This window comes from Dendrobates tinctorius, unplaced genomic scaffold, assembly GCF_039654945.1.
Source record: "Dendrobates tinctorius isolate UK_male_01 unplaced genomic scaffold, ASM3965494v1 ptg000133l, whole genome shotgun sequence".
NCBI lineage: Eukaryota > Metazoa > Chordata > Amphibia > Anura > Dendrobatidae > Dendrobates > Dendrobates tinctorius.
This window is the reverse complement of record NW_027361801.1, coordinates 18,013,467-18,036,829: the sequence shown is the minus strand read 5'-3', so window position 1 is coordinate 18,036,829 and position 23,363 is coordinate 18,013,467. Positions and strand designations below refer to the sequence as shown.

General features: G+C 42.2%; 1 protein-coding gene across 1 annotated transcript; it reads left to right on the top strand.

Moving 5' to 3' along the window:
- Nucleotides 1-1,523: 1,523 nt before the first annotated feature.
- LOC141048106 (histone-lysine N-methyltransferase SETMAR-like) lies at nt 1,524-17,030 on the top strand. The gene is made up of 2 exons (XM_073543507.1): nt 1,524-1,736; nt 15,871-17,030. Exon 2 carries the CDS (start codon nt 15,942-15,944, stop codon nt 17,016-17,018), a length of 1,077 nt encoding a protein of 358 aa, XP_073399608.1. The 5' UTR covers nt 1,524-1,736; nt 15,871-15,941; the 3' UTR covers nt 17,019-17,030.
- The last annotated feature ends 6,333 nt before the right edge of the window (nt 17,031-23,363 follow it).

Genomic DNA, 23,363 nt, shown 5'->3' with positions numbered 1-23,363 from the left:
GCGTATGTTTGTTATTGTTGTGTTTGTGGTAGGGTGTCCTACTTTATGGTGGTTTCTTTATTGTTTCTATTTTTTTCTGGTTTTAATTATATTTTTGTTGTTTATAGGAGTGTATGTCGTTGAGTTGTCATGACTTTGACTATTTATTGGAGTTCCATGTTTCCTCCATTGTCCATTGGGGATCACTGAGGACTGAGTACGATGACATCACCATATGGACCCTAATCTACAGATTGTCTTGGAAGGAACCCAAGGAGATACTACTTCTGAAGATTTTTGTATTGGGACTTTCCTTTTATTATTATCCTTGTGTTTTGGCATAGGCTTGGGATCTTTTGTCCTTATTATGCGAGTTGTTCCTGTTAGAATTATAATTATGTGATTGAGGTATCCTTTTATAGGGGAGGGGATATATTGGGTTCGCCCCTTTAAATCTGTATAGCCCAGAATGTTCTTTTGGGTGGACATTTATTGTTGTGGCACTGGCTATGGAAAATATGCTAGTAGTGCATAGATTGCTGGGTATTTCAAGGCTACTCTTACTTTAGGCATATTAAAGCATCTTTGATAATATTTTCTTTCAAACAAACTGTCTATCTTGGTGGAATATCATATATTATTGATGGTTTAATTGTTGCATGTGCCTTATTTGTATGCAGACTATCCAGCTTCTTTTATATGCACTTTGTCACTTTTTCCTAATTAAAGGATTTGCTTCCATTTTTATTGCTTCCTTTTTATGATTTTGCAACTAGGATATATATATATATATATATATATATATATATATATCTCTACTGTATCACCTCTTATTCTATACGCACATGATTGCTGGGTACACGCTGAGTGATGCTCATGACTAGCTTGCCTCTGTCTTGCAGGGGGGGCAGCAGTCGTTTCTCACTGTCAGCCTGGATCTAGTGTTAGAATCACACTAGTTCATTGGTCATGGTTCTCTGATTATTGAACTCTCTTTAGGCACTAGTCACATTACATTTCTGTGCACTTTCTGGATTAGCGTATCTTAATAGTGTCACTGTTTCCCTTCCTCTTATTTAGCACATTTAATATTTTATATATTATACATGCACTTGATTTTCATTATTATTGTTTTTATAATGTAATATATTGTGTTTTATTTGCATTGTATCATATTAACATGTATTTAGTGGGTAGCATTTTAATGCAGTCTATATGTCCACTAGCAGCATTTGGGTAGTATATGTTTATTATTTAATTCCAGCCATATATGTAGCTGCCCTGTGAGGTGTGTGGGTTAATTCTTTTCACTCTGAACTCATTGGTTGCTTAAAGATGTATTTGGTTGCATAGCCACCGGCAAGTTAATGGCTGCATGCCCAGTTTATACATAAGTGTTGCATAACACGCGCAGTATAATTCTCTTTTGAATTCATTGGTTGCTGAAGGTTGTACCGGGATGCCTGGTTACCGATGAGTCGGGACATGTGCAGTCTATATATGACGTGTAAGACTTAACTTCTCCCACATAAGCCGCAGTAGCCTCTTGATAGTGTATCTCTTCCAATTCAAATCTCACTGCCTGTTTGATGGTGTAACTCCTCCTATTTAAGTGCCATTGGTCACTCAAAGGTATAACTCCTATTACGCCCATCCATAGACATGCCCCAGGAAGAAGCACTCACGAAACGCGCGTCAGGGTTCAGAGGCACAGCGTGTCAAGAGACACTGTATGTACACAGCGGACACAGGCCTAGGTAATATAGATATGCTTATCATTTGACATTCATTAGTTAGACAAGGAGCGCAGAGATGGTAGAAGACTATAGTGATTTCTATTGATGGCAAAACCATGTCTCTAACCGATCTGTTACTCTCTGTGTTGCTTTGCATGCACGTTGTACTTTTTCTATACAGGAGCATGTTGCTACATGCAGGCTAAATTATTATTCTAATGTTGGTGCATCTTTATTAGGTATAAGCAATGGAGATATTCAATTAATCTTATCGGTATGTTTTGCAGACATCACAGAGTATCTTAATTATATGAATTTACATAGTTTTTTTTTTTTTTTCCAAAATCATATTTATTGAAATTTTACATAGTTAAACAGGAAAACACATCAATTCCGCAAACAGTGCAGAGTAGATTAATAATACATCAAGAAAACAGACATACAAACGTAGGAGGCAAGGAATAAGGGGGGAAAAGGGGTTAGGTACACCTAAGTATACGACTGTAAATTACTTAGATCAAAGGTCTTAACAGAAACTGACCTGCTAAAGTGCAGGTTCCTGAATATCAAAGTGGCATATAAGCTAGACACATAGCAGGGTTCCTCTCGGGCAGGGAATATCAGACCCTGAATCGAAGTAGCACAAGCATCATCACGGTGGATTGAAGGAGAGACGGCTACCAAGCCATGGTTCCCAAATCTGGGACTTTTTCTTTTTAGATGATGCAGATAATACCAGAGCCCTTTCGTATTGGCAATGAAGGTTCATCCTGTCAATCACAAATTGTGTGGTCGGAGCGCTGGCCACTCTCCATTTGGATGCCACTGCCAGTCTAGCGGCTATAAACAAATGTGAGAACACTCCTCTCAACACATACGGGATCTCATCCAAACCGATATGCAATAAAACCATACTGGGTTGTAAGGCCATCCGGATCCCAGTTACCTCAGCTATCACGTCCTCTAGGCTAGCCCAAAAATTTAGTAATTTCGGGCACGACCACCACATGTGGCTAAGTGTCCCCAGCATACTGCAGCCTCTCCAACACAATGGGGAGCACTGAGGGCCAAAGTGAGCAACTTTAACTGGTTAATAGTACCAGCGTAAGTGGACTTTTTTCCAGATGGTTTAAACATGAGGAAACTCTCCGAACCTCTAACACCGCCTCCCGCCACCCATCAGGCGCTAGGGTGACCTGCAAGTCATCCTCCCATTGTCTCATGAATTGCAGTTTAACCTCTGGGTCAGGATCATTCAGGGCTCTATACAAGATAGATACATTGTGAGTACTATGTCCGGGCATCAGGAAGAGGCCATTTACTGTACGGTCTAGGTTAGAATTAAAGTAGTACGACGGTTGTGTAGTGTGTATAAGATGTCTTAGTTGCAAAAACTAATAAAATCTATGTCGAATATCTGGGTGTTTTGCAACTAGGCGGTCAAACGGCTTAATCGCTGTGCCATCACACAGCTGATGAAGTGATTTTACCCCAGCCAGTACCCATGGCTGTAAATCTATATACAGGATATGTAATTCTAGCGCCTTCAATGACACTTCAGGTAACAGGATTTTAATAAGAGTCAGGACCGTCTGTCTCCAAAAATGCAGTGCAGTAGACATGGCTGGTAGAGGGAGATTACAAGGCCGCGGCCCAAAGGCTTCAACCTCTAACATAAATCGGGTGGAGCCTCTAGTCACATAGAAATTTTCGGTTTGCAACCATCTATGATCCTTATCTAAATGCCACCAATCCCTTAGCCCCGCTACCACTGAGACCTTATAATACGCCATCAAATTTGGCAATCCCATTCCGCCCAGATCATAAGGGTAATACAAAAGGGACTTGGCCACTTGAGGAGTTTTGTGGGCCCATATGTATTTGTTTGTTAAGCACTGAAGGTTTGTTATAATTTTGCTTGGGACCCTCAAAGGGAGACATCTGAAATAATATAATATCGTGGGGAGAATTTTCATCTTGAAAATATTAATTCTAGCCACCCAGGAGGTCATAAACAGATGTAAGGTGTCCAGCGCGGTCTTTATCTGTCTGAATAAAGCAGTATAGTTCGCCTCTATGATATGTTGAGAGTGTGTAAGCTTTATACCAAGGTAAGGGATACCCTGATCAGTCCAACGAAAGGGAAACTTATTCTCTAATTCAGCTTTGGTGACCAAAGGGACCGCGACAGGGAATACCAGTGATTTGGATGCATTCAATTTGTAATAGGATACTGACGCAAACTCCTCTAGTTCAACCATGACGGCCGAAAACGACCGCTCCAGGTCCACACAGGCTATGATAACGTCGTCCGCGTAAAGACCGATCTTGTGAGCAGCCGGGCCCACCATCAGACCTGAGATATCATAGTTAAGATGGATTTTCTCCGCAAGTGGCTCCATGCATAATGCAAATATAATGGGGGATAGTGGGCATCCCTGTCGCGTCCCGTTAGTGATCAAAAAGGGGGTAGATACAAACCCAGAGGCTAGGACTCTGGCTGATAGGGTGGAATATATGGCTAAAATCGCCGAAAGGATGGGGCCCTCCAAACCAAACTTCCTAAGAACACTTCCCAAATATCCCCAGTGCACCCTATCAAAGGCCTTCTCAGCGTCCAAGGACAGGAATGCACTGGGAAGGCCCGACAGTTCCGCCACCCTAATGAGATTCAACATTCGGCGGGTACCATCCTTGGTTTCCCGGCCAGCCACAAAACCAACCTGGTCAGGAGAGACAAGAGAGGGGATTATCAAATGAAGGCGGGAGGCTAGCAATTTGGTATATACAGTGGGGAAAAAAAGTATTTAGTCAGTCAGCAATAGTGCAAGTTCCACCACTTAAAAAGATGAGAGGCGTCTGTAATTTACATCATAGGTAGACCTCAACTATGGGAGACAAACTGAGAAAAAAAAATCCAGAAAATCACATTGTCTGTTTTTTTTTCATTTTATTTGCATATTATGGTGGAAAATAAGTATTTGGTCAGAAACAAAATTTCATCTCAATACTTTGTGATATATCCTTTGTTGGCAATGACAGAGGTCAAACGTTTTCTGTAAGTCTTCACAAGGTTGCCACACACTGTTGTTGGTATGTTGGCCCATTCCTCCATGCAGATCTCCTCTAGAGCAGTGATGTTTTTGGCTTTTCGCTTGGCAACACGGACTTTCAACTCCCTCCAAAGGTTTTCTATAGGGTTGAGATCTGGAGACTGGCTAGGCCACTCCAGGACCTTGAAATGCTTCTTACGAAGCCACTCCTTCGTTGCCCTGGCGGTGTGCTTTGGATCATTGTCATGTTGAAAGACCCAGCCACGTTTCATCTTCAATGCCCTTGCTGATGGAAGGAGGTTTGCACTCAAAATCTCAAGATACATGGCCCCATTCATTCTTTCATGTACCCGGATCACTCGTCCTGGCCCCTTTGCAGAGAAACAGCCCCAAAGCATGATGTTTCCACCACCATGCTTTCCAGTAGGTATGGTGTTTGATGGATGCAACTCACTATTCTTTTTCCTCCAAACACGACAAGTTGTGTTTCTACCAAACAGTTCCAGTTTGGTTTCATCAGACCATAGGACATTCTCCCAAAACTCCTCTGGATCATCCAAATGCTCTCTAGCAAACTTCAGACGGGCCCGGACATGTACAGGCTTAAGCAGTGGGACACGTCTGGCACTGCAGGATCTGAGTCCATGGTGGCGTAGTGTGTTACTTATGGTAGGCCTTGTTACATTGGTCCCAGCTCTCTGCAGTTCATTCACTAGGTCCCCCCGCGTGGTTCTGGGATTTTTGCTCACCGTTCTTGTGATCATTCTGACCCCACGGGGTGGGATTTTGCGTGGAGCACCAGATCGAGGGAGATTATCAGTGGTCTTGTATGTCTTCCATTTTCTAATTATTGCTCCCACAGTTGATTTCTTCACTCCAAGCTGGTTGGCTATTGCAGATTCAGTCTTCCCATCCTGGTGCAGGGCTACAATTTTGTTTCTGGTGTCCTTTGACAGCTCTTTGGTCTTCACCATAGTGGAGTTTGGAGTCAGACTGTTTGAGGGTGTGCACAGGTGTCTTTTTATACTGATAACAAGTTTAAACAGGTGCCATTACTACAGGTAATGAGTGGAGGAAAGAGGAGACTCTTAAAGAAGAAGTTACAGGTCTGTGAGAGCCAGAAATCTTGATTGCTTGTTTCTGACCAAATACTTATTTTCCACCATAATATGCAAATAAAATGAAAAAAAAACAGACAATGTGATTTTCTGGATTTTTTTTTCTCAGTTTGTCTCCCATAGTTGAGGTCTACCTATGATGTAAATTACAGACGCCTCTCATCTTTTTAAGTGGTGGAACTTGCACTATTGCTGACTGACTAAATACTTTTTTTCCCCACTGTATCTTTAAATCACAATTCAATAAAGCAATGGGTCTAAAATTCCCAGGACTATCAGGGGTCTTACCTGGCTTAGGGAGAGTGGTAATAGTAGCTTCCAAATTAGGGGCAGCAACTTTGCCTGAATCCCGCCAACTTGAAAACAACCTCAATAGATACGGGGCCAGAAGTTTCTGAAAAGCGCGATAATATTCATTTGAAAGTCCATCCGGACCAGGCGCGGTGTGTAGCTTACTGCTTTTAATAGTTTTTTTGATCTCCTCTTCTGTAAATTGGGCGTTTAACAATAATAATTGTTCTTGGGATACACGCGGTAAATTAACTGATTGCAGATATGAATCGATTGCTACCTGAGTAGGTTGACGGGTCTGCGGGTCAGAATGTAAGTTATATAAATGGGAGTAGTACTTTACAAATGTCTCCGCGATGTCAATCGGATTCCTAACCAGACACCCATTCTGATCTTGTAAACCATCTATTCTGGATTTAGCCTCTCGTTTACGTACCCTACGTGCCAGTATTGCTCCCGCCCTATCTCCAGTGGCGTAAAAGTGAGTTTTAAGCTTACATAAATTACGGGCATAGGCAGAAAGCAAAACCTCCCGCAACTGAAAGCGAACCCCGTATATCTCATCCAACACCGCCTGTGAGGGTGAGGTTTTATTCAGTGATTCCAACTGGTCAAGTCTAGCTAAGAGGTCATCCCGTATCCCTCTCTTACTCTTCAGTATGGAGGCTTGTTGTATGAGATATCCCCGTATAACCACTTTATGCGCAGCCCATAGCGTTTCATCTGAAAACTTCCCCATTATCGTTAACATGGAAGTAGTGAGTCAACTCGGTAGAGATACCACACGTCACCTTCTCATTTAGTAAAAGAGACGGGTTCAGACGCCACCGAAAAGCAGGGATCACATGATGTTTTAACTCTAACTGTAACACAATGGGAGCATGGTCAGACCAGGTAATTAGTCCTATGCAGGAGGAGACTCACCTAGGAAGAACCAAAGTATCCACCAGAATATGGTCTATCCGAGTATATGTACGGTGTCGGAAGGAATAAAAGGTATAATCTTTTTCACTCGCGTGGGAGTACCTCCAGAAATCGTGTAGATGATATTCTTTGGCTATGCCTTTCAACTCCCCCTAGGCCAAATGCCACCTCGTGAGCAGTCTAGATCCCTGTCCATGGGAAGACTAAAGTCTCCACAGTATATCTTTTCACCCTGCGCCAGACCATCCACTCTATGTAGTACTTTGCGGATAAATGTCTGTTGTGAATGATTTGGGGCGTAGATGACTGTGATAGTGTGCAACTCGCCATTCAATGTGCATATGAAGGACAGAAATCTGCCCGCAGGATCCGCTACCTTCTGAATACAATTGATGGCTAATGTATTTTTAAAGATGATGCACACCCCAGCCTTTTTAGTGTTATTATTAGCAAAGTAAATATTAGAGAACTGTGGGTGACGCAGCCTAAAATTATCAGCTTCTATCAGGTGCGTCTCCTGTAGGCAGATAATCTCTGCACCTGATTTTTTCACCTCTTTCCATAGGATGGACCTCTTACAGGGGGAATTCAACCCCCTAACATTTAAAGACATAATGGTTACACTCATAATTATACATTACAAAACTTGCTATCACAAATACATCTTCATGAACCCACATCATCCGCATCTGGGCTCGTGTGTTGGCAACAGAGAACCACAGTAACCACATTAAAAAGACCCATTTCGGAGGTGCACCTAAAAAACAGGAGACAAGGGAAACAAAACACAGAGAAAAGTAAAAAAAATTCTAAACACAAAGTCATGCAGGCACTAGGCCAAAGGCCACACTAGTCAGGCAGTGAAACGCCTGAGTGGTCAGTCTTAGACCGCAGGTAAATGTCAGCTCAGGGCAGTTCCAAGGTTCACTCCCAAAAAGATGGAAAATAACCGAGAGTTATCTTGGACGGGGTGCAGGAGCAAAAAGAAAAAAAAAAACAGTGACAAAATCCGTAGCACCCTCACAGCAGAGTCCTGCATCCGGACAGCATCTCATCCTCCTCTTCAAGTTTGAATCCAGTCCTGAACAATTTTCTTTCCCATCGGGTTCTGGCGGGGAGCAAAGGAAATCTTCCAATCGGTTAGCTTGTTCTCAGCCTGTTTGGGAGATTGGCAGACCGCACCACGACCTTCATAAGATATTATCAGCCTGACAGGATTGAATCCCCATTTGTATCGGATATGAACATCACGTAGTGCTTTACAAACATGAGCGAATTCTCGCCTCCTTGCCAGCGTGGACGCTGATAAATCTGGGAACACCTGTAAGCCTTGGTATTCAGCAGGGAGCTCAGGGGGTTTCCTCATCCCCTGCATGAAGGCGTCTTTGGTAGTATAGAAGTGGACGCGCGCCAAAGTGTCTCTGGGCAAGCCTGGGTCCACATGCCAGGGTTTGGGGAGTCTATGTATCCTGTCAATCAGGAAATCCCTGGGGAGCAAGGTTGGGAGTACAGTTTGCATGAATTTAAGCAAAAAGTCAGCCAGATCCTCATCTGGAATGTCCTCCGGTATGCCCCTGACACGCACATTATTCCTCCGTGATCTATCTTCCAGATCATACATCTTATCCTGGACCACAGCCATATCCTGTCTCAAAGCTTCGTTCTCATCCACTAGTGCATTTATAGTCTTGGCATATTCAGCCATCTTGCTCTCGACATGAGCAGTTCTCTCCCCCTGGGACGAGACTTCCCCTCTAATCTCTTGCAGCATGGACTGCATATCTTCCTTTAGGGAAGCACAAATGGAGGCCAGAAAGTCTCTCATGTCTCCTTTAGTAATAGGAGACAGGTTGCTGTGAGTCTCAGAAGCCCCCCTCCCCCAAGAGCCACCCGATGAGTGGGAGGAAGCTGAGGGGGAAGCCGCAGTCATTTTACCTGCAGCATGTGCAGTTTGTCCTCGGGGGAAGAAGTCCGGGAGCTTCGGCGGGGAACTGCGCTTCTGCGCTCTCCCTCGGGTCATCATGTGCCCAGGACCTTCCAGGAGCCGTTGCTGTGCACAGGGAGGAGGAGAGGTAATATAGAGTGCTGTTATTAGCCGGTTTAAGTCCGGAGAAGCAGGAGCCTGTGAGTTATGTGGCCTCTCTGGTCTGCATGCAGGCCACGCCCCTCATGAATTTACATAGTAATTGACATAGTAATTAATTATCTGTGATTGGACTTTTCTATGGGTATTCATGTGTCCCCTTTTTTGAGTTGGCCTCTTTTGCATGCTTTGAGGCACCAATTTTTTTTATTATTGTTATATTTTGTTCTATTTTAGCTGTTTAAATAAAATTGATTTGTTTTGTAAATTGATTTGAGAGACACTTTTTGATCCCGGTCTGGCCGAGTGACTGTAAGACCAATATGTTTACATACAGTGCCTTGTGAAAATATTCGGCCCCCTGGAACTTTTCAACCTTTTCCCACATATTATGCTTCAAACATTAAGATACCAAAAGTAAGTTTTTGGTGAAGAATCAACTACAAGTGGGACACAATTGTGAAGTTTAATGAAATTTATTGGTTATTTTAAATTTTTGTGGAAATTCAAAAACTGAAAAGTGGGGCGTGCAATATTATTCGGCCCCTTTAATTTAATACTTTGTTGCGCCACCTTTTGCTGGAATTACAGCTGCAAGTCGCTTGGGGTATGTCTCTATCAGTTTTGTACATCGAGAGACTGAAATTCTTGCCCATTCTTCCTTGGCAAACAGCTCGAGCTCAGTGAGGTTTGATGGAGATCGCTTGTGAACAGCAGTTTTCAGCTCTTTCCACAGATTCTCGATTGGTCTTTGACTTGGCCATTCTAACATCTGGATACGTTTATTTGTGAACCATTCCATTGTAGAGTTTGCTTTATGTTTGGGATCATTGTCTTGTTGGAAGACAAATCTCCGTCCCAGTCTCAGGTCTTTCGCAGACTCCAACAGGTTTTCTTCAAGAATGGTCCTGTGTTTGGCTCCATCCATCTTCCCATCAATTTTAACCATCTTCCCTGTCCCTGCTGAAGAAAAGCAGGCCCAAGCCATGATGCTGCCACCACCTTGTTTGACAGTGGAGATGGCATGTTCAGGGTGATGAGCTGTGTTGCCTTTACACCAAACATACTGTTTGACATTGTTGCCAAAAAGTTCGATTTTGATTTCATCTGACCAGAGCACCTTCTTCCACACGTTTGGTGTGTCTCCAAGGTGGCTTGTTGCAAACTTTAAAAGACACTTTTTATGGATATCTTTGAGAAAAGGATTTCTTCTTGCCACTCTTCCATAAAGGCCAGATTTGTGCAGTGTACGACTGATTGTTGTCCTATGGACATACTGTCCCACCTCAGCTGTAGATCTCTGCAGTTCATCCAGAGTAATCATGGGCCTTTTGGCAGCATCTCTGATCAGTCTTCTCCTTGTTTGAGATGAAAGTTTAGAGGAACGGCCAGGTCTTGATAAATTTGCAGTGGTATGATACTCCATCCATTTCAATATCATCGCTTGCACAGTGCTCCTTGGGATGTTTAAAGTTTTGGAAATCATTTTGTATCCAAATCCGGCTTTAAACTTCTCCACAACAGTATCACGGACCTGCCTGTTGTGTTCCTTGGTTTTCATGATGCTCTCTGTGCTTCACACAGAACCCTGAGACTATCACAAAGCAGGTGCATTTATGCAGAGACTTGATTACACACAGGTGGATTATATTTATCATCATTAGTCATTTAGGACAACATTGGATCATTCAGAGATTCACAATGAACTTGTGGAGTGAGTTTCCTGCACTGAAAGTAAAGGGGCCGAATAATATTGCATGCCCCAGTTTTCAGTTTTTGAATTTCCACAAAAATTTAAAATAACCAATAAATTTGGTTCAACTTCACAATTATGTCCCACTTGTTGTTGATTCTTCACCAAAAATTTACATTTGGTACCTTTATGTTTGAAGCATAATATGTGAGAAAAGGTTGAAAAGTTCCAGGGGGCCGAATACTTTCGCAAGGCACTGTATGATGTGGAGTGTTGCCCATCCTGTTTAGGGGATTAATGGGCATGGGTAGTATGCTTATAAAAATTTTACAGTAAGCACAAAGAAAAAACACAGTATGACAAACGTGCAAAAATACTCTGCTGTAAAAAATATAACAGTAGACAGCCAGTGCTAGTAAAAAATGATAACAAAAACAGGGATTTAGTAGATACGTTTTTTGCAAAAATGTATACGAAGCCACTCCATCAACGTCACGGTATACCCATCTTGGAGCAGTCCTATCTAATTTATTTAAAACCTGATCATGTGAACAGTACCTAAATGAGCAGGATTCAGGAAGGCGCTTCCTAATGTAGGTACGCTGTGTAAGAGACGGATCTTTAGGTGCATGTCACACAAGAGAGGGGCGGGAATCTCCCAAACCTTGCTGAGCAAGGAACTAATAGATTAAAAATACATGTGACACGCACAAAAAGTGAACAAGTCGGTTGGACAGTGTTCACACCACCCATAGACTGAAACACAAAGAAAAAACACAGTATGACAAACATGCAAAAATACTCTGCTGTAAAAAATATAACAGTAGATAGCCAGTGCTAGTAAAAAATGATAACAAAAACAGGGATTTAGTAGATACGTTTTTTGCAAAAAATGTATACGAAGCCACTCCATCAACGTCACGGTATACCCATCTTGGAGCAGTCCTATCTAATTTATTTAAAACCTGATCATGTGAACAGTACCTAAATGAGCAGGATTCAGGAAGGCGCTTCCTAATGTAGGTACGCTGTGTAAGAGACGGATCTTTAGGTGCATGTCACACAAGAGAGGGGCGGGAATCTCCCAAACCTTGCTGAGCAAGGAACTAATAGATTAAAAATACATGTGACACGCACAAAAAGTGAACAAGTCGGTTGGACAGTGTTCACACCACCCAAAGACTGAAACACAAAGAAAAAACACAGTATGACAAACATGCAACAATACTCTGCTGTAAAAAATATAACAGTAGACAGCCAGTGCTAGTAAAAAATGATAACAAAAACAGGGTATTTAGTTGATATTTTTTTTGCAAAAAATGTATCCGAAGCCACTCCACCACGCCAACACTCCACTCCAACAAAATTTTACAGTAGCCCAGAAATGGCAGACTTTTCTGCGTACTCAGATGTGAACCCTATGATGGCCAAACCCCTGTTTAAAATAGCTGGCCTGTAGGTGTAAAGGATGGCCAAGGCAGTAGTCGTGGCTGAGTATCTCGGGCATTGCATACCCTGGCCTCACTCTACAGGAAAATGGTACCTCTTCTCTTGCATAGTACTATCAGTACTCACGGTGCTGTTATCGTCTTCTTTGCTGCGCTGACTTGAAGCTGATCCTGAATCCCAATGAATAGAGATACAGTCCAGGACAACTGTTAACTGAGCGAATTTATTTGTTTCAGGACACATAACATCCACGTAGTTTCCAGCATTTTCATCACAGTAAAGAGGGCACATTACTTCAGCTTTCCCTTCACTATTCCTTGCGTCACTAAGTGTTTCCGTGGGACGGAGCGTCTCAAACGGCTCCTTAGTATCCTCCCTGTAAAGCATCACCACAGTGAAGCGTTCTCCTGCCTGTTTCACCCCAAACATCAGAGATTCAGCCCACGTAGCTATCCACCACATTCTGGAGTGACCTGCCTGTACACTTTTACGGTGTCCTTCACGCTTCCTCTACTTCCTTCTTTTCCTCTCTACTGCTGTTTCTGCTGTACCATGTTCTTCTCTATGTACCCCCTGGATGGCTGGACATACGCTTTAACATTACGGGGTCGTTAGACAGCTTGGGCATATAGCCCACCCGAGCACAAGGGGGTCATGCCCCTGACTGACTGATACAGAAAGACCTTCCTGGCTTATTTTCCAGCTAATCCCTCCTACAGTTAACTCCTATATGTCCTACAGCTATATCTACTATGCAGTGAGCTCAGTGCCCCCATCTAGTGGCCATAACACAGACTGCCCTGACCCTATCATATACATGGTGCAGCAGCAAAACAGCATATTATACACGGGTAATACAGCAACATAAAATATACACGATATTACGCAACAACGGTATTAAATATATATATATACTGCTCAAAAAAATAAAGGGAACACTTCCATTTGCAACAGACTGTTTGTGTTCCCTTTATTTTTTTGAGCAGTATATATATATATATATATATATATATATATATATACATACACACACACAGTATATATATTTATATACATGCACAATAACAACATGGAGGTTTAAAGGGGGTAAGACTCTCAACCCCTTACATTGGGAACTTTTTTTTTCAGCAAACTAGTGTCAATAACTTGTATAAGACACTCCAACAAAATTTGACTGTAGCCCAAAAATGGAAGAATTTTTTGTGTACTCAGATGTGAACCCTGTGATGGCCAAACCCCTGTTTAAAATAGCTGGCCTATAGGTAACTATTTTTTTTTTCAGCAAACTGGTGTCAATAACTTGTATAAGACACTCCAACAAAATTTGACTGTAGCCCAGAAATGGAAGAATTTTTTGTGTACTCAGGTGTGAACCCTGTGACGGCCAAACCCTTGTTTAAAATAGCTGGCCTATAGGTAACTATTTTTTTTTCCAGCAAACTGGTGTCAATAACTTGCATAAGACACTCCAACAAAATTTTACAGTAGCCCAGAAATGGCATCATTTTCTGCGCAGACAGATGCCACATAAAATGCCTGCCTACCACTGATTTTGATATACACCATACTAAGGGTTTCGTTTCACATAGCGATGCACCAGCGATCCTGACAACGATACGACCTGGTAGGGATCGCTGGTGCGTCGCTACATGGTCACTAGTAAGCTGACAAACAGGCATATCACTTCAATGATGCACCAGCGATCCCGACAACGATACGAACTGGTAAGGATCGCTGGTGCATTGTCACACATCAGCTATTCTGAACGATTCCAGCCTGCGTCCCTGAGTTTTGCGTCACCAACGAGGTCGCTCGTCAGTGTCAAACACAGCGATGCATGCTGGCCAGAGGGACGCCAACGATCAAAAAATGGCCTAGGACATTCGAGCACGATCAGCGATATCTAGCAGGGAGGCCGGTCGCCGCTATGTGTCACATGTAGTGAGATCGCTGGCAAGATCGCTGTTGCGTCATAAAATCAGTGACGCATCAGCGATCTCGCTGGCTATCTCGCTATGCGAGACGGGGCCATAGGCAGTGTAGGGAGAGTTGCTGCAGAGATAGGGACAGATTTGGTGGTGTATAGCCCTCTGAAGGACTGTTGGTTTAGATGGATTTGTGTATTCAATATGGTATACCCACTATACCCACATTAACTGCATGTTGATTGGCACTCTAAAGAGCGCTAAACATGCAGGGCGGGGACCTGAGCGCCCGCCGAGCAACTCCGGAAATGTTTGGCGCTGTATAGGGATGTCAGGTTAGTCTAGGACTCAGCCGCAGTAGAGTGCAGGAGGTGTCCCTTTCCCCATTACCTATAGCAGGGCCCACCGTTGTAATTGTGTCCCCAGTGTTCCCTTGTTTGTTTAGTTGTTTTGGTGACCGACCGATAGTCGGGGCGCGTCACGCAGGGCCAGTCACATATTGTGATATGGTGAACGTGCCAGCCAATCAAGTGGGCCTCTTCGGCCTATCGATTTATTAGGAAATGTTTCATCAAGATACTCACGGACTACTCTTGAGTAATGTGGAGGGGCCCCATCTTGTTGGAAATAAAGGTCATTTGAATTAGGCTGTTGCTGTAACTGGGGAACAACTTGATTCATTAGAATTTTGAGATACTTATCTCCTGTGACTGTTCCCTTCATAACACTATTACACATACTGTCCACCTACTTTTGGACCACCCTGTATATATGTATAATTGTATATATACCGTATGTATATATATACATACATATATATATATTACCTTATTCTTGCTATTTATTGAGTTAGTGGGGAAAGATTTCTTACAACAGCCATTTTCTATGTGGGTCTTGGTTCTGACCATGCTAGAACAAAATGTAACAAATTTAGGCATCCTAATGAATTTAACGCTAAAAAAACAAGCAAATGCTGTAGACTGAAATGATAAGTATCATGCTTTATTATTGTATTATTTCAACATGAAAACACTTAACCCCTTTATCCCTGGGCAATTTTATTTATTTTTTCCTTCTTTTCTTCTAAGAGCCATAACTTTTTTTTTATCTTTCCATCAACATATCTGTATGAGGGTTTGTTTTTTGTGGGACGAGTTCTACTTTTGAATGACATCATTCATTTTATCATGACATGTACTGGAAAGCGGGAAAAAAATTCCAAGTGTTGTGAAAATGCAAGAAAAATGCAATTCTACAATTGTTTGTTTGTTTGTTTTTTTTATTCACCATGCTCACTATACGGAACAACTGACCCAGCAATATGATTCTCCAGCTCAGTACGAGTATGCAAATATCAAGCAAGTATATTATTTTTATTTAAGTGGTGAAAAAAATTTGTAAATTTGTAAAAAAAAAACAAAACATTTTGCTTTTTTCGATCCGTAACATTTTCATTTTTTGGAATATGGGGCTGGGCGAGGGCTTATTTTTTGCTCCCTGAGCCGACATTATTATTGATATCATTTTGGGGTAGATACGAGGGGCGATCCAAAAGTAATGATAATCGGTTATTTCTATTGCACACAGAAATTAAAATAAAATGTTTTCTTCTCTCTTAGGTACCCACTAGTCCAGGAAAAAAAAATCACTTAAATAGGCCACGATTCCTGGGAGCTACATTCATTTGAATATGAACTGCCAAGGAGTGAACATCAAAATGGAAAAAAACAAGCTCAGAGCTGTCATCAAATACCTCTGCTTGAAAAAAATGTCTACCAAAGACATACACAGCGACTTGGTGGAAACATTGGGGGACTCTTCTCCTCCATATTCCACAGTTGCACGCTGGGCCAAGGAATTTAAGCTGGGAAGAACATCGACGGAAGATGAACATCGCGAAGGACGCCCATCCACGTCCCTCAATGAAGAAAACGTGAAAAAAGTTGAAGAAGTTGTGTTGGCAGATCGAAGAGTGACTATCAGGCATGTAGCTGAGGTCACAGGGATCTCATATGGCAGTATTCAAAGAATCCTTGCAAAAGAATTGCATATGAAAAAGGTCTCCGCGCGTTGGGTGCCAAAAATGTTAACCGACGAGCAAAAGAAGAAACGAGTTGACATATCAATAGCAAATCTCAAAAAGTTCCAAGCAGACAAGGAGCATTTTTTGTCACGTTTTTTGACCATGGATGAGACCTGGATCCACCACTTTGATCCCGAAACTAAACAACAATCGATGACATGGAAACGAGCCGACGAACCGACGCCGAAGAAATTCAAAGTGTCAAGCTCAGCAGGGAAGGTTATGGCCTCCGTTTTTTTGGACGCTGAAGGAATTATTATGGTGGACTATTTCGAGAAGGGAGCCACTATTACGGGCTCCTACTGCGCAGAACAAATAAGAAGATTGCGGGAGGCTATCAAGGAGAAAAGGCGCGACAAACTGCGGGCTGGAGTGCTGTTTCACCAAGATAACGCACCGGCTCACAAAGCTGCAGTTGCCATGGCTACCATTCAAGAAGCGGGCTTTGAACTGGTGGAAAACCCCCTCTATTCGCCAGATCTAGCCCCCAGTGACTTCTTTCTCTTTCCTCGGCTCAAGGAACACCTCCGGGGCAAGAAATTTGACGACAATAGCGACGTGATAACCGCTGTTGGGGAGTTTTTTGAGGGTCAAGATCAAGAATTTTTTTCAAAGGGAATTCTAAGTTTAGAAAAGAGATGGACTAAATGTATAGACTTGTTAGGAGACTATGTAGAAAAATAAAAAATTTTTTTGACTATATTCATTGTGTTTATTATTGATTATCATTACTTTTGGATCGCCCCTCGTATAATGTTTTGATAGCCTCTTATTGCATTTCATTGCACCATTGTGGCATGATGGCATTCGATCACTTGTGCTATGCATAGCAGGGTATGAGCACTTCTATGTATAGAGAAAAACACGATCTCCTGTTAAAGCTGGCCACAGACTGCCTTTTACAAGAGGATCTTAATGACAGGCACAGGGGTCATCACTAGACCCAGGGATGTCATTACATTCCATCAGTGCCCTGGGATCATGTCATGGATAGTGTTGAGCGATACCGTTCGATACCCAAAAATATCGTATCGAATGGTATCGCCCGATACGAAAAAAATATTGGGTATCGCCGATTCCGATACCGGAAGTCCCATTCAAGTCAATGGGACTTCCGGTATCGGAATTAAAAAATAGCCCTTTATTTCCTTGTTGGCTAATTCTACATAATTGAAAACAAATAAGAATCATGTAGAATGTATTGTGGGAGGTGGAGGAGACATTAAAGGCATAGTGGTTTATTCAAATCACCTGGCATAGCATTAATTCCAATTTTTTTTTTCAAGACGTTCGGAGTTAAAAAGATATTGACTATGTTAACCTTTTTTATATTTTGTCAGATATGTATGTTTCACAACTTCCATGCTCTTCACCTTCTTTTGTACTTCTCCCACACTTTCTCCTTCATGATCCGCAGCAGTAGCATTTTTTTCATCAACTTTTTCTTCACCTTATTCATCTTCTTCTTCATCTTCTTCCCATCAATTTTTTTTTTCCATTCTTCATATTCTTCTTATTCAGCTATTATTAATTTTAATATGCTATTTCTTCATCTTCTTCCTATTCTTCTTTGTCTTCATTTTCTTATGGTGACAGGTATTCCTGTAGTACTTATCTATAAAAGTTATAAGATTACACCTTACGTTCTGCCTGTCACTAAAGATTACCAGGGGAATAGACTTGAGGAGATCATTTGCATATTCCCAGTGCCTTCTGGGATAAGTGAAGAGTCTCTGCGAGCTCAACGATCACTGGGTTTTGGCCGTTGCAGCTGAAAAGAGGAAATCGGAAAACCAGGGGAAGAGTCTTGAGGAGATCATTTGCATATTCCCAGTGCCTTCTGGGATAAGTGAAGAGTCTCCGCGAGCTCAACGATCACTGGGTTTTGGCCGTTGCAGCTGAAAAGAGGAAAACGGAAAACCAGGGGAAGAGTCTTGAGATCATTTGCATATTCCCAGTGCCTTCTGGGATAAGTGAAGAGTCTCTGCGAGCTCAACGATCACTGGGTTTTGGCCGTTGCAGCTGAAAAGAGGAAATCGGAAAACCAGGGGAAGAGTCTTGAGGAGATCATTTGCATATTCCCAGTGCCTTCTGGGATAAGTGAAGAGTCTCCGCGAGCTCAACGATCACTGGGTTTTGGCCGTTGCAGCTGAAAAGAGGAAAACGGAAAACCAGGGGAAGAGTCTTGAGATCATTTGCATATTCCCAGTGCCTTCTGGGATAAGTGAAGAGTCTCTGCGAGCTCAACGATCACTGGGTTTTGGCCGTTGCAGCTGAAAAGAGGAAATCGGAAAACCAGGGGAAGAGTCTTGAGGAGATCATTTGCATATTCCCAGTGCCTTCTGGGATAAGTGAAGAGTCTCCGCGAGCTCAACGATCACTGGGTTTTGGCCGTTGCAGCTGAAAAGAGGAAATCGGAAAACCAGGGGAAGAGTCTTGAGGAGATCATTTGCATATTCCCAGTGCCTTCTGGGATAAGTGAAGAGTCTCTGCGAGCTCAACGATCACTGGGTTTTGGCCGTTGCAGCTGAAAAGAGGAAATCGGAAAACCAGGGGAAGAGTCTTGAGGAGATCATTTGCATATTCCCAGTGCCTTCTGGGATAAGTGAAGAGTCTCCGCGAGCTCAACGATCACTGGGTTTTGGCCGTTGCAGCTGAAAAGAGGAAATCGGAAAAAGCGAATTTTGGCTCATCTTTCATCGTTTTTAAGAAATCTCAAGATGGAAGAGGCCAGGAGCCATTTGGTGAGCTGCATTTCTTGCTACATGTTCACAGATTTACCAGTGGAAAAGCCAAACTTCACATGCCACAAATGCAAGCTTGTGTCCCTGTTGGAGGAAAAGTTGCAAAATCTCGAAGAGAGGTTAGCTACGTTGAAGATCATTAAGGAAGGTGAAGAGTTCTTGGACAGAGCAGAATTATCTCTTCATGTTACAGAAAGAGAAGAAATTCGAAGTACACCTGAAGAAACAGAGGAATGGAGACATGTGACCCAGAGAAGCAGGAGGATCAGGAGGCAGTCAGCACCCATACTGCTCAGGAACCAGTACCAGGCTCTAACGCAGGAAAACGATGAAGAAATACATCAGGATAAGACTTTGCCAACAAACAGCAACCTTGTACGCCCTCAGAGTCCTCCTGGATGGAGAAAGAAAAATGTTGTGAAGAAGAAACGGAGAGTGGTGGTCATGGGGGATTCCCTGCTGAGAGGAACAGAGGCCGCTATCTGCAGACCGGATATAACTACAAGAGAAATGTGCTGTCTTCCAGGTGCAAAAATTAAAGATGTGTCTGACAGGATATCAGGACTCTTCAGACCTACAGATGACTACCCATTCCTGCTACATGTGGGGACAAATGACACCGCAAGAAACGACCTGGAAATCATCTGCAGAGACTTTGAAGACTTAGGCAAGAAAGTGAAAGAACTGGGAGCGCAGGTGGTCTTCTCATCCATCCTCCCAGTGGGTGGCCATGGAACAAGGAGGTGGGATAAGATTCTGCAGGTGAACAACTGGCTACGTCGATGGTGCCGTCAGCAACGATTTGGATTTCTGGATCACGGAGTGAACTACTTATACGATGGACTACTTGCTAGAGATGGGGTGCACCTTACGAAGACTGGAAAGCATGTATTTGGAAGTCGCCTTGCTACACTTGTAAGGAGAGCTTTAAACTAGAACAACATGGGAAGGGAAGCAAAAGACCAGAAAAAGCCATACACCTGACAAATGCTATTGAGAACTCTGCTATTAGAAGTGGAAAGGAAGAACAAAGACGAAAGAATCTAATTAATAAAAATATTGGAGAAAGAGAAACCAATCACAAACTAAAATGTTTCTATACTAATGCACAAAGCATGGGCAACAAACAAGGAGAATTGGAACTACTAACACAGGAACAGAAATATGATGTAATTGGAATCACTGAAACTTGGTGGGACAATACACATGATTGGAATACAAGACTAGAAGGATACAACTTATTTGCAAGAAACAGACTTGATAAACGAGGAGGGGGTGTCGCATTGTATGTTGGAAACGCGTATATCTGCACAGAGATTGAAGCTTCAGAGACTGGGAGTTCTGTGGAAACTGTTTGGGTAAGAATACAAGGACAGAACAATGGAAAGGACACCATTGTAGGCATTTACTACAGGCCACCTGTGCAAGCCGAAGATATAGATGAACTCTTTATGCATCAGATGGCCAAGTTCTCCAAAAAATATGACATAGTTGTCATGGGAGATTTCAACTATCCAGACATTTGTTGGGAATCTCTCTCAGGCAAAACTAACAGGTCAAGGAAATTCTTATCCTCTCTTGCTGACAACTTTATCTTCCAAAAGGTAAGGGAGAAAACAAGGGGAACTGCTACCTTGGATCTAATCCTTATAAACAGGGAGGAAATGGTTGAGGAGGTAAAAGTGGCTGGGACCCTAGGAGGTAGCGACCATGCTATTTTAGAATTTTGGATTACTAGAGGTGGAAGACCTGTGAAGACTCAGACGTCAAGGTTAGATTTCAGAAAGGCAGATTTTAAGGGATTCAGAAAGAGAATTGGAGGGATCCAATGGCTGGATATCCTTAAAGACAAAAATGTCCAGGAAGGATGGGAAATCTTGAAAAATGAAATTCTCAAAGCACAGTTGTTAACAATTCCGAAAAGAGGGAAGAATAGGAAGCATTTAAGGAAACCAGGATGGATGAACACAGAACTTAAGCACATGCTAAAAAGGAAGAAAAAAATGTTTATAAAATGGAAAGAGGGAGACATATCTAAAGAAGAATATAATGCTGTCTGCAGAACCTGCAGGGCACAAATCAGATTAGCTAAAGCTGAAAATGAACTGAGGCTTGCAAGAGATGTCAAAAGCAATAATAAAGGATTTTGGGGATATGTCAAAAGTAAAAGAAAAGTCAAAGATGCTATAGGATTTTTACAGGATGAAAATGATGAAATGGTAAGACAGGATGTTGAGAAGGCTGAACTTTTAAATTCCTATTTTGCATCTGTTTTCTCTCAGAAAGGAAATGCAACATCAACTGTTATTCACTGTCCTATTAAGGGAATAGAAGAATCCAGGATATCTATAAACAGAAAGATAGTGAGGAAACACTTAGCTAACCTAAATGAATTCAAGTCTCCAGGTCCAGATGAATTACACCCCAGAGTACTGAAGGAGATAGCAGAAGAAATTTTTGAACCCCTCTCCATAATCTTTGAAAATTCTTGGAGAACAGGAGAAGTGCCAGAAGACTGGAGAAGAGCAAATGTTGTTCCTATCTTCAAAAAGGGGAAGAAGGTGGACCCAGGCAACTATAGGCCGGTGAGTCTGACTTCTATACCAGGAAAGATCTTTGAACAAATTATTAAACAACATGTATGTCAATACCTGGATAAGAATGAAGTGATTAAACAGAGTCAGCATGGGTTTCTAACTAATAAGTCATGTCAGACTAACTTAATTTCCTTCTATGACGGTATCACTGATTGGGTGGATCAAGGAAATGCTGTAGATATAGTATATCTTGACTTCAGCAAAGCATTTGACAAAGTCTCTCATACAATCCTTATTGAAAAAATGACTAAGTATGGAATGGACAAGGCAACTGTTAGGTGGATTCATAACTGGCTTAGTGATCGGACCCAAAGAGTGGTCGTAAATGGCTGCACATCCAGTTGGAAGAATGTCTCAAGTGGGGTACCACAGGGCTCTGTCCTGGGCCCTGTATTGTTCAACATCTTTATCAACGATTTAGATGAAGGAATTGAGGGTAAACTGATTAAATTTGCTGATGACACAAAGCTAGGAGGGATAGCTAATACTAGAGAAGAGAGAGAGAGGATTCAAAAAGATTTAAATAAACTGGAGAAGTGGGCAGCAACTAACAGAATGGTTTTTAACAGGGAGAAATGCAAAGTACTACATCTGGGCAATAAAAATGAAAAAAGCATATATAGAATGGGAGGAATAGGGCTAAGTGACAGCACATGTGAAAAAGACTTGGGTATACTAATAGATCACAGACTGAATATGAGTCAACAGTGTGATGCAGCAGCAAAAAAGGCAAATCCAATTCTAGGATGTATTAACAGAAGCATACAGTCTAGATCACGTGAAGTCATTATTTCCCTCTACTCCTCTTTGGTCAGACCTCATCTGGAATATTGTGTCCAGTTTTGGGCACCACATTTTAAAAAAGACATCAACAAACTGGAGCAAGTTCAGAAAAGAGCGACCAGAAAGGTGACCGGTCTGCAAACCCTGTCTTATGAGGAAAGGTTGCAGGATTTGGGAATGTTTAGTTTGCAAAAGAGAAGACTGAGAGGAGACTTAATAGCTGTCTACAAATATCTAAAGGGCTGTCACATTGTAGAAGGATCAACTTTATTCTCATTTGCACAAGGAAAGACTAGAAGCAATGGGATGAAACTGAATGGGAAGAGACACAGATTAGATATTAGAAAAAACTTTTTGACAGAGTGATCAATGAGTGGAACAGGCTGCCACGAGAAGTGGTGAGTTCTCCTTCAATGGAAGTCTTCAAACAGAGGCTGGACAGACATCTGACTGGGATGATTTAGCGAATCCTGCTTTGAGCAGGGGGTTGGACCAGATGGCCCAGGAGGTCCCTTCCAACTCTACGATTCTATGATTCTATGATTTACAACAGGATTTGTCCGCATTCAGTTTGGCCTGCAGCAGCAGGCATTTTCCAGGGGCACCACGAGGAGGAACGGACTCACCCCCATTTACTGCTTAGTCTTCTTCTGCTTATAATTTTGATTTCTTCTATGCTGATTTTTAGTCTTATGCTTAATGTTCTTCTGCATTCTGTTCTTCTGCTTTTGCTTCTTCTGCTTCTTGTTCTTCTGTCTTTTGTTCTGTATCTTGGTGGTTGTCTTCATGTTCTTTGTCCTCTTGGTCTTATTATTTAGGGTCATATTTCTGGTCTTCTTTGGTGTGGTCTTCAAGGTCATCATCATCAGGGTCGTCGTCATGGAGATCAATAAGGATTACCAAAG

Coding starts and splice junctions, on each gene's coding strand:
- LOC141048106 (XM_073543507.1), top strand. CDS start 15,942: ATGAACTGCCAAGGAGTGAACATCAAAATGGAAAAAAACAAGCTCAGA.